General features: G+C 45.1%; 1 protein-coding gene and 1 long non-coding RNA gene across 2 annotated transcripts in view; one reads left to right on the top strand and one right to left on the bottom strand.

Moving 5' to 3' along the window:
- Positions 1–6,771, bottom strand: part of PRKCI (protein kinase C iota) — a 29,275-nt gene extending 22,504 nt beyond the window's left edge. The window contains exon 1 of the mRNA XM_064457983.1: positions 6,425–6,771. Within this exon, the coding sequence (XP_064314053.1) occupies positions 6,425–6,540 (116 nt within the window). The 5' untranslated portion in view covers positions 6,541–6,771. The remainder of the gene's footprint in view (positions 1–6,424) is intronic.
- Positions 6,772–6,895: 124 nt separating this feature from the next.
- On the top strand, positions 6,896–9,523 carry LOC135314409 (uncharacterized). Its single transcript, XR_010373917.1, has 3 exons — positions 6,896–7,641; positions 8,010–8,114; positions 9,370–9,523. It is a non-coding gene; the product is annotated as an uncharacterized LOC135314409 (long non-coding RNA).
- Positions 9,524–12,147: the final 2,624 nt, after the last annotated feature.

The raw sequence follows: 12,147 nt of genomic DNA, 5'->3' as shown, positions 1-12,147 counted from the left end.
TTCAAACACCTTGCATAAACCCAGTGTTTGAGCTACGAGACTAATCTTCCCATAAAAACCTCAGCTAGCTGAGGTTTGTCTCAGTTGGGGCCACCTGCCAGCACTGTTTGGTGGGGGAAAAAAATAATTGAAGCAACGAAGTTTACATCTGGTCAAAATTGACATCAATGTACCTACTAGACTGAAGTGTACAAATGCAGCAAGTTAAACATCTTTGAATCACCTTGTGCATGCGCAGAGGGGTATCAAGAAGGTGACTTAAGATACTGTGGTCACTGAACCCAAACCACTTTCAGGATTGGCAGGGAACACACATGATAAACACGCGTGCCTGAGGCTCCTTTACATTCAGCAGCATGAATAAAGTAAACTAGCAACTTCTAAGCACTCTAGAAGAACAGCTAGCTTATTTCAGGATTTATGCGCATGATCAGGGTTAGCTTAGTCAGGGGAAAGACTCCAGCAAATGGTTAGGACACTGAAATGACACCTCTTCAACAACCTGAATAAAGCAGTCAAAAAGTTGCCACATTATTCCGTTGAGAAATTGCTCTTCTTCTTTCCACATGAGACAAAATGCAAAACAAAACAATATTCAGACCCCAGTATTTACACACAGCACAACACCTTGGGGCACGCAGGGATTCACTTGAAACACCCGGTTGCGCCCATGCCACGAGGCAAACCGTGTTCTCTCCAACACGAAGTTCTCCCTTTGCATCCTCTCTCAACAGACACAAACTGTGAACCTAACGCCAACGTTTGTCTCTATGAACCGAGGCAGATTTAACAGTGAACTACTGTGACAGACACACAGGCATCAACCAAAGGGAAACCCACGTAGCTGTATTAGGAGGCAAAGTCTCAACCTGTATTTCCTGTTTTTCAGGGAAGGAAATAATAAGGCACTGCTTACTTAGCAGCCTCACTCCTTTTGTGCTAAAGTTTACTGTACTCATACTGTATTTATTATCATTTTAGTGCAGATATATTCACTTTAGAATATCTTCTTAAACAAAAAGTTAAGTCCTGAAGGGCACTGAGAAGTCAGAGTGAAGTATTTCAACTATTGTAGTTTAGTTTGTAATGGAACTAGTCAGTAACAGGCAAGGGTATGTTAAAAGCTGCAGCGACTACCTGAGTATTATTGTCAGACAAGCAAAGAGTTAGGTGACAGACCATATCCTCGAGAGGCTGTAATCAGTGATGCTCTAGCAAAAACTGAAGATTAAAAAAACCCCTATATATTAGCAAAAACTGTTCAGCAGGTTTTAAAATTTGATAATTCAAGTCCACTTAAAATAGATTTATCTGTACTACAGTGAAGAGAAAAAGTCACAATGTTAAGATGTACTGAGCAGCCCAGGAATCCTTCTGTATCTATAAAGCATCTGAAAAACACTCTTCCTACTTGTTGCTACCTTCAAGTAGCAAAACTGTTGCCCTTCAAATAAAAAGAAAGTTTTATTATTTTAGAGTTAGGCAAGTTCTCTAAATTACTACTCTAACACTTTCAACAGGACACATATCGGACAGCTACTAAATACGTTTGGAAGATCTTACCATCTCTGGTACAACAAACACTAATTAGGCCTTCAGAGAACCCTAGCTAATAACCATATAAAAAATTTTAAAATAACATAAAAAGATGTAGGTAACTATGAACAAGGATCTACAAGCAACATCTAGCACACTCCTCCTAGAGATGTGAAGACAGCTTTACATAACAGAGAAACTGAAATATTACAGGTCTTTCTACAAGCTTTATTTTGCCATTTTAACCATACCGATGACACCAACATTTTCTACTGAGACAGGTCTCACTTCCAGAGTGGTTCTGTTATCACACCTTTGCATTATATGGTGTTTTCCACACTTCTTGCGCTTAACATCGCATCGATGAGGTCTTCATTAGGAAAAAGCTGTATTCACTCAAGATAAGACAGGAAGCTAAACTCTACTGATAAAAAATTTTGCATTTTAAACAAGAATTAGTAGGCTAAATTAAAGAACAAAGGAAAGTTAATGTGGACCATAGCCTGCTGCCTTGCATGAAAAAATACAAAATGCTTTCTTTCACTAAGATGTGGGTAAAAAAAAATCTTGAAAATAGTCCTTTCCTTCTGATGAAGATAAGCTTATGCACTGCTTTTAATAAGCATGTTTGTTATAAAGCTATTCTAAGGCATAATATCCTTATTTGTCTCCTCATGACACAGAGGAAATGAGGAGAAAATCTGCTTCAAGCACACGCTTTGCACCACCACATCTGAATGTGTCAATTAACCATGAAGAACTAGGTTTTTTTAGAATTTGTATTAGTACTACTAAAATAGGTCTTAATCAGGGACCTGTGAGTAGGAAACATGCACATAAAGAAGAGTACTTGTCCTAAGTTGCTTTCAGTTAAAATATTAATATTTATGGAAGATATAAACTACAATAAACAATCATTCTATTCAGACTAATAAAAGGCCTGCCTGAATCAATACCCTGCAAATGGAAGAATCAGTAAAAGAGAAACCACTGGAAGACTGAGGAAATGCAAACGGTAAATCTAAACATGAACATTCAAGAACAGATTTTAAATGTCTCTAGAAGACCATGAACCTCATCACCATCTTCCCCACCTTTCCTCTGAAATCAGCTTTTTTCATGCCTCTTTTACAGATCATCCAAAATTCGTAATGTCCTTTTACAAAAAAAACCAAAACCACCCACCCACAACTGACCAAACAAACAAAAAACCCCCAATGCCAACAGTTAAATGCAATTCAATACCCATATCTCATTTTTCACTTCTGAGCGTAAGCTTCTGTGAGAGAACAATCCACTGTAAGAAGAGAGACTACTGCTTTAGATTCTTCCACCTGCAGCCTAACACAGCTATTACGTACGTGGAAATATACAGGTACATAATCACATATTATCTACATAGCCATGTATTTATCACAGGCCTGGGTCAGTCACTAAGGCTTTTGATAATGTCTAATTATAGCTCACTTAAATTAACCCATACAAGATTCCTGGAGAATTCTGCTGTTTCAGTATCATTTCAGCACCGTAAGGTTCAGGCACTGCCACTCAGAACAATTTAAAGTATCCCTTTCCCCAGTGGAAGTCTGAGGTCTCAAATTGCCTGCTCCCACAATCTGTTTTTCTGGAAAAAATATATCACCAGAAAAAGAAATCAATGTTGAAACAGCAAGAAGGGGTGAAAATGTGTTCATAGGCTTAAACCAAAAGCTTTCTTAAGCCGAATGCTCTCCAATGAAGAACCTGACCTTCAAAAGCCAAGGAAACACACTGAGATGAACAACTGATCAGAAAGCATTCAAGCCGAAGAATAATATAAAGAAAGGATGCGAGAATTCAAAAATTCTTAAGAAATTAATTTCCTGGAAATATTTATGGAGGTACATTTGATTTTAAAATTAAAATTGAACTTCTTTTTTTCCACTTTACCCACTCACGTAAATGTATTAAAATTAAGAAAAGATGCAAGTTTAACAAGTATTGTGAGGTTTGTCAGGAGTATCCTTCATTTGAACCAACCCAAGCTGAAGGTGGGCAAAGCGTTGGTCACCTATACCTCTAACTATATTAAAAGTCCTACCACATTACAGCCCACACAGTTTAAACAGTGGAAAAATCCATGTCAGGCACTGGAAGAACGCAAGCTAGCGGTTCTAACTGTGACAGAAAAACTGTTCTTCAAATTTGCTGTGGGTTGTTTTTAAGTCAGCAACATTAACTCTACAGGATTCCTAGTGCACAAGCAGTGTATTATTCCTACCTGCTCTCTACTGCTACAACGCAATCCTCCCCACACAGATTAATGATATAATAGCTTCTTGTACTGAACTGACAAAAAGCATCTACAACAAATGAGATAAGACAAAAGGTAAACTTTGAATAATATTAGCAAGCCGAAATGGTTGTAATTACAGATGCTGTTTGGTGCTGCGTGTTTGAAGCTGCTACACTTTGTTACTGTATCAACACAAAGGTAGGTAAACACTTGGTGTAATACAGTAAATTCCTATGAACTCGCTTGGGAACCTCTATTACATACACCACACAGATTACAGTAACTCTTCAAAATAGATAAGACTATTTTCAGCATTTTAAACAACCAAGCCTATGAGACAGATAAGCGTGGCTTACCTGATAGAAGGAAATACCTGGATAAACTCAACCTAATGCCCTAATTCCCAAGTCTCGGGAACTCCCATCCTCATATTTTCATGATGTCTGTTCATTTTAGGAAAATTTTCCTTCCTGGTTTTACATATTTCATGAATTTGAGATAAAGAATCACTACTGCAGAGTTGAATGAAAAAAAAGACCCTTCAAAGAGTTCTTCATGGAAGTCTTTGTCTTGGCCGAGAAAAGCAATTAGGCTCTTGGCCAGACCGAGCGGCATTTTGCAGATTCAGGTTCGGCTCTCTGCTCTGAGTCGGTAAGCACGGTGTCTCAAGCCCCAAGCAAGTAGCCTGACTATCAGATTCCCAACCGTTTCAAGACCGAATCTGTACTTTTGAGTTGCCTCTTTTTTTTTTCCCTCTTTAACCAGAAACTCCTTCTGGAAGTTGAAAAGACCTTCCTAGAAAGACTTTCACAGTAACTTCTACAACTCACTTAGATGCTTCTATTAAGGGGAAATTTAAGAGAGATTAAATCCTCTGTCCAGCTCTAATCTTGAGACAGTTTATTTGAGAAAGGGGAAAATGCTGCCCTTGATATCAGCATTTACAGTTCCAGACATCAGTCTCCAAGTCATTCCAGTGTAAGTGCAGGTAAAGTGTTTTGCTTTGATACCCACTTCTTGATAGTGCTAGTCTCAGAAGCAAGCATGAGACCCTGTTTTAAGAAAGTAGAGAGAATAATTTGTTTAGATCCAAAAAAAAAAAATCATGACTAAGGCATTCGGCTTGTTAGTTTGTTGGTATTCACAATGGTTAACCAACACCCGGTATGACTCAGTATCATTATTAAAAGTAAACTGATAATTGCATTAACAGCTAAAAAGTCAATAGATGAGACCCAAAAGAAACATTCCAGTGCCTGTGAAATTATTACCTAATATTTAAAGTATCATGAGCCAGCATTCCTACACAATGTAGCAGTTTTCTTCCTCACTCCCACAACCCTGAGCTGCTTTCTCTCTGTTCTTGCACCACAGCCTCCCTGTGCTATAGCAAGAATTCATGTGATTGCATGTGGAAACGATCAAGATTAAAACTGACCCAGCAGAAGAAAAAGAAATGGTTTTAACCCAGAAGAGTTCCCACTTCAGTTCACTACCTGACCAAATGAACACTTCTGCCACCTGACAGCCAGGGGCATCTCCAGGTCCTTAAGAAATGGTAGATTAAAGGAACTGTAAAACAAAGACCTTAGAATTTCACATACTATTACTTTGACAGTGTTTCACACGTCCTTTATAGCCACAGAGATCGTGCCAGTCTCTACAGTACTTCTGTAGACTTTTGCCAAGAAAAGCCCCAAAGGAGACACAAGCCAGAAATCAAGCACATATCAACTGCTCAGCATGGTTTCAATACCTCTCCTTAAAATTGTGAAGCTAGAAATACCAGAGAGTAAATACTGTAAATATAATAAATCTTTTCTGGTACTTAATAGAGATAACTGGAAGGAAGCTGTTGAGAGTATCATGCATTCAATCTCAACGAAAAAAATGCAACCTACATTTTTTTTCTGCTGAGATCACCTCCTTTTAAGCTTAATGGCCAATGAACCCTTGCATCCAGGTTTTTAAAGTTAGGTCCTTTAGCTGTTACTATTTAACGGGGTTTTGTGAACCCAATGCAGAATGCTTCTGCCTTAGATGATGTTATTGGAGAGCCACTGAATTAGACCAGCGACATTCTGATTTTCATCGTGCAGGCTTCTAGCGTATTTTCCTTTTTTTTTTTTTTTTTTTTTTACAGTGGGAGCATCATTGACAGTAGATGCCTCTCATTTGCCATTCACAGACTCCCTCGGAAATCACCTGGTGTCTGGGAAATGGTCTAAAAACGGGTTAAATAGGTTTTCATTCAAACACCTCCGTCCTTTAGACCTGGATATCACTTAACACACAGAGATCAGGACCAAAGCTGGACCCTGAAGGTGTTTAAGTACGAATTTTGGCACGCGCCCCCCAACAGAGCGCTGCGGAGGCACACGCGGGCGTTACTGACAGCAGGTAAACAAGCAGGGCCTCGGGGTGCGGGGGAGGCCGGGCGAGCGGGGCCGCGGAGGCCCCTCCGGTACATCCCCGCTCACCAGCGATACGGGGCAGGAGGCTGGGCCCCGGCGGTGTCCGGCTCCCGAGGCAGCCCCGCCGCCCTCCGCCCCGCCGCCTCTCCGCGCCCCGGTCCCCACCTCCCGCCCCCGGGGGCTCCGCGCCCTGACTCACCCCTTGTAGTAGGCCTTGACCCGCACCTGGTGGGCGCTGTCCCCGCCCAGGCCGCCCCCTCCGCCGCCCGGAGCCGACATGGTGCTGTTGCCGCTGCTGTCCCTCTGTGTCGGCATCCCCCCACCACCTCACCTCACGCCCGGCGGCGGGAGGGCGGCTCCGCCCGGGGCGGCGGGAGGGCGGCGGGAAGGCTGCGAGAGGCGGCTGCGCGACCCCCGCCCCGCCGCCGCCTCACGCGCGCCGCGCCGCCGTCCCGCCTCACGGCGCCAGCCCGGGGCGGGCGGGACCACAGTTAGCGTTGGGGGAGTACAGAGAAGAAGGAGAACGCGGAGCCGTGTGGCGCGGTGCAGGAGCGGAGCACGGAACCTCCCCCCGCAGAAAGGAGGAGCCTCCCCGAGAGCGGACGGTCAGCAGCTCCGCCGCCCGGGACAGGCGGGCGCCACCCCTCCTGTGTGTGTCCGTCCCCCCCTGCCCCACGTGGGCTCTCCCGCTGGACCCCGGCGCACACCTGCGGAGCGGAACGCTCCACGATGCAGCGAAGGGGGGGAGGGGCGAGGCGGCGGCAGCGCAGAGGCAGCCGAGATCCCGGTAGCGAATCCGCCGGAGCGGATCTCTCCCGGTGAGACAGGCCACAGTTCCACCCTAATGGCTCCTTTTCTCCCTTCCCGGAGCAGGGGTGAGCTCCGCTGTATGTCTCCCCGCCACTTGGTACGGCCCGCCGCGAGGCATGCTGGGTGGCGGCGACCGGGCTGGAGGAGCGCTGCCGCCGGCCCGGTAGCGGGAGTCAGTCAGGGCGTCGGTCAGTCACGGCCGGCGGGGCCCGGCGGACCGGGCGGCTGTGGCGGTCGGGCCGGCTCCGCTGATACTCTTCCTCTGAGTTCTAGGTGCCTGGCTTTCGGTCAGCGGCTCCTTGCGCGGGGCTTCACCTCAGGCAGAGCCGCGCCTGCGGACGGGGCGGAGGAGGAAGGAGATTTGCTTTTTTATTTAAGTACAGCTATAGTTGTCCGTCTTTTAAGGCTGAACGAGCCAGAAGCGGCTGCTCTGGTACAAAACCATGGCAAAAGTAGCAGCCAGCGCGGAGCTGATGGGCAACCGGAGCTGGTCAGGAGCAACGGCAACGCGTTTCTTGCAACGACCGTTGACTAAAATATTTTCTGTAAGAATCCTAAAGAATCCGTGCAATGTGCGCTGCCCATCAGAGAGTATGTCCAGTTCAGGTGAAGCTCTAACTACGATCTATCAAACGGCTAAGATATTTTTTAAGAAAGAAACAGGATGTTTTTTAACTAAAGGGGGGGGGGGACAATAATATACAAATGTATAATTTATATTTTTATATAAAATCTAAATTTATGCATTTATAAATGGGCAGCAATAAAGGGGTTAATAAATGGTATTTTATTAAAACTGTTAATCATAAACCACCTTATTACTGGAAGTAGCCTTTCCTTCCCGCTTTGCCTATTTAACAATACATCAATAGCTCCTTTGATAGCACCTGTTTATATCGCCCAATGCTTCCTGAACAGGCGGAAGTTTACGGGAACCCTAAGAAATAGGGAACCTTTGTTTTCTTCTGTCCTAGTAAAAACAATTCCTTTTTTCCGCTGCCCCGCCTCGGTGCTCCCATCAGCCCCACATCTGGCTGCCCAGATCAGAGCAGCGTGGAATTCAGCGTTTTCATGTCCAGGTACGGGCTACGTGAGATTCGCAATTCCAATCAACACACCTTGCTCCTTCTCATATCAGTGATAAAATAACTTAAGGCCTTATTTGCTGTTTACCTTAGGCGTGGTTACAAAGTACAGAATTTTTTTCATCCTACCTGACCTTCCTGCAGGGTTTTTTTTTCCCCCTCAGAAGCATGTTCCTTGCTCCACCCAGCTTCCACACGCTCTTAACATTTTTTTGTACATCAGGAAGCGCCTTGCTGTATCCTAACTCACCCGTGTCTTGCGCCAGGACTTCAAACGTATCTATCTCCTACTGCCGCTCCAAGAGTGTTTCAGCATGAGTTTCCATTTTCCCTGCACCTCCTTTTTTACCTTTTAAAACCTGTTTTCTCCTACTTAATCATCATATGATCTTTTATAGAAACCAGGTATCCTTATTACGCCTGGTAAGCTGTTGCTACTTACCACAGGCAGCCCGCCTGCGGTCAGTGTGACTGCTTCACCCTTCAACAGTTTTAAGCTCATCGAGAGTTCTTTGGAAGGTATTTGAGTTTTGTAAGATGCTTGCCAAGATGATTTTCTTTGCAACGTACTTACCTATCCCAACTAGCTGCTAGATATCTGGCATTTTTTTTCCCCGCTTCATGTCCAATTATTGGTTGGTCAAACTGCATTATGTGAGGGAACAGCAACCTAATTGCAGAAAGAGGTATTGCTGAGCTCCATTTTACTATCTGTTCCTATTTTTATCAAATTTTTAACCGATTTCATTTTCGCTCACACAACTAGTTCTGTCAAATATTTAAAGCATCATGAGCCAGCACTTCTGTCCTATGTAGAATGCTTGCTTTCTGTATTGAGACTACAAGCAGATTTGAAAATACTGTTATACCTGGAGGCTATGTAATAAAGTTGCATAATTCAAATATACAGAAGGTATTTCTTCATCACAGGAAGACATTTTGTGAAGAAGCGAGGGCAAGGTGCTCAGTTTGTCAAGATGTCCCATGTGAGATGTGAATTAGGCCTACGTGGTACAGTGGCTACTTGTCTTTATGGAGGTCGGGCTTTGCTCACCTCTGTAGGCCAGGTAATACGCCGCAGCTGCTACCGCCTGCAGACAGGAATGCATTCAACTCGGCTCAGTTATGGTTGATTCAAGGGTGGGGCGGTCAGCCCCACAGTTGGGAAAGGCTCAGAGCCAACAGTTCATAGGAAGGAACTGAAAGCTAAGCTAATGAGGCAAAAAAACTGTTGTTTCATATTCCTCAGGGAAAAAGCTCACCACCAGTGTCCTGGCTGGACCTGCTGAGGCCCTTGAGCAGTCAATGTGGAAAAGTACTACAGGTGTTTTCCTGGTCTTCCCGCATCAGCATGAAGCCTGTTGCTCCCTCGCTACCATCCCACAGCAGGCGGGGAGGCACGGTGGGGAGCCCGCGCCACTGGGACGACGCCACCCTCCAACGACAACATGGCGGCGGGGCCCGTCACGTGTCCGGCGCCGGCCGTCCCCAGCGCGTCTGCGCGGCGCCTCCCCCTAAGGGAGGCGAGAAGATGGCGGAAGCGGAGTGAGCGGCTTGTCCGAGGCGAGTCTCCCGGCGGGACGCGCGGAGGCGGGGGAGCGGCGGCGGCGGAGGCAGCAGCGGCGGCAGGCCCCGGCCAGGCCGCGGCGGGGCGGGGCGCGTAGGCGGGGACCCGCGCCCTGACGGCGGCCCGGCCCTGCCCTGCGCGGGAAGCGGTGCCTCCCCTCCCACCCGCCTTTTCTCCCTCCCCGGCGGCCGGCGCCTGTGGGGGGGCGGCGGCGGCGGCGCTGGGCCGGAGCGTGGCCGCCGGTTGTGGCGGCGGGGCGGGGCTGGGCCGGGCCGGGCTGAGCTGAGCTGGGCGAGGCCCCGGCCCCGGCCCGCTGTGAGGGGCTGAGGGGGCGGGTCAGCCCAGCCCGGCGGGCCCGGCCTGCTCGGGGCCGGGCAGCACCAGGGCCGGTTCCCGGGCAAGTTGCACCGCATGGCGTGGGTCGTATTTCCACGGAGCATAGCTGCCACTCTCCTTTTCATTTCTTTTACAACCACAAACTCCAAGGTTTGGGCGAGGTTGGCCTGTGCTGTAGGTAGAGCGAAAGGAAGGAGAGAGGATTTATTTTGGAGCCTTTGGTCATATACAGAAATGCCCGTAGGTGTTAGACTTGGAGGAAATTTTCATTTATTTTCTGTGTTTTGTACTCTTGCAGTTGTAAGGGGAGATCATGAATGGAAAGAATAAGAATAAATAATATATGTAAAAAAAACAAACAAACAAAGGAAAACCCCAACTCTATTTTCTAATTACGGTTGCAGATTGTGAGCAGTGTTTGTTATTACTATGATATTTACCAAAACTCAAACTTTCTAAACCATGAGTAGTGACGTGTATATCTACTGTGAAAGTGAGTTAATGTTATTGGTATAGAATGGCAGGTATTTTTTTTACTTTACTTTAGCAGTTTGCTTTGACCAAAAAATAGAAAGAGAACTAAACTTTTGAATACTTAACCTTATACACTGTGTAATTTGAAATTATATGGTGTCTCATACTGTTACTACTTGAATAAATACTTGTTTTCAATATTATTTTCTGTTGTGCTTTGTATTTTGGTGTTGCAAAAAAACTAGGCTTTTAATTTTAAGATCAGAGTTCAGTGCATCTTCCAAAACTTGCTTTGCATTACAGACGTTCTTTTGAGTTTCTCACAGGCAACATCATTGCGAGGTCTTCATCATACATTTAACAAAATTCGTTTTACTGTAAGGCAGGAGTTTAGCCCTTTTGATATTGTTGAAAACTCAGTGAGCAGTTTCAGAAGACTCTTCTCCATTGTGTCTGAGATTTTTTTTATAAGTAGGAGTGCCTATGCAGTGTTGTACAGTAAATGAAAGTGCTGCTGCAAAAACAGTCTGATTTTAAACTTGTGATTGTTTTTGTTTTCTGTCATAAAATATCCATCTGCTAAATTGTAATGGATTCTTGGTTTCTGTGCTCAAAACAACCACTTTTTATGTATTTTCTCCCTTAAACATTCCACTTCTCAGTTAAAGAGAGGAGAGGTTTCTGACAAGCATCATCTGTTGAAGCACTTTCCTGTTCCCTCAGCCGAAAGAGGGCACGCTGTTTCTGTGTGTTCGCGGAGCGCTGCGTGGCGTTTGTGTTGCGGTAGGGCTGAGGGGTGGCAAGTGAGCATCTCATACCGGCTCCAAGTGAGGTGTTAGAAGAGGGCTGGAGATGCACCGCAGCCACGCTGAGCAAAAGTTGAGGAGCTCTTTCCTGTTTTCCTTGTACATCCATTGCGGGAACAACTTGGGCAATGACAAAGTTATTTTTGAAAATGAGAAGCTTTCAGCTAAAGGATTAACAGCTCTCATGGGGTGAACTTCTGACGGAGTAGCTAGCGGAGTAGGGTGCATTGCACATCTCACTTGTACTACATCTAAAACATGGCTGAGAATGAAGGAAATTAACCATCCAATGTTGTTTTCCTAGGCTAATTTAACTGGTTGCATAACTCTCTGCTAAAACCAGCTAGACAAGTTGTAGGTGTAAATATATTTTGATATGCTTTTAATGTTCTCTGGAGGAGACGGAACTTTTTTTTTTTCAAGGTACTTTTCATTAGCGTTATGTGAAATTAATGTAAAGTGGTTCTAGAAGTGATGCTTGTCTTGTTGCAATTGAAGTGGTTAACCCATATGCGTTTTGTGCTCTAACGTACTTAGGCAAATGGCATTAATAATGCACAACAGATCTGAATTTTTAACAACAAAGCAATATTTTTTTCTTCAGTTCTTATAGTCGGGATCTCTGCTTTTAAAGCACGCTTTATTGCCCTGCATTTTCTTTGACAGCAAAACACGCAGATGTGCAATACAATGATAGGCGTGAGGTCCTTAGGTGACCATGTAGCCATTAAAAGTTTAGTCATGCCAAGTAATCGGGAGCTACGGCATCACATGCAGTTCTCTACTTGCAAAGTAGTCGTATTTTGAGAGGTGAAGGTGGCAGCCTGGCAGCACCGCATTCTGC

This window comes from Phalacrocorax carbo, chromosome 7, assembly GCF_963921805.1.
Source record: "Phalacrocorax carbo chromosome 7, bPhaCar2.1, whole genome shotgun sequence".
Classification (NCBI taxonomy): Eukaryota; Metazoa; Chordata; class Aves; order Suliformes; family Phalacrocoracidae; genus Phalacrocorax; species Phalacrocorax carbo.
This window is presented reverse-complemented; position numbering and strand designations above follow the sequence as displayed.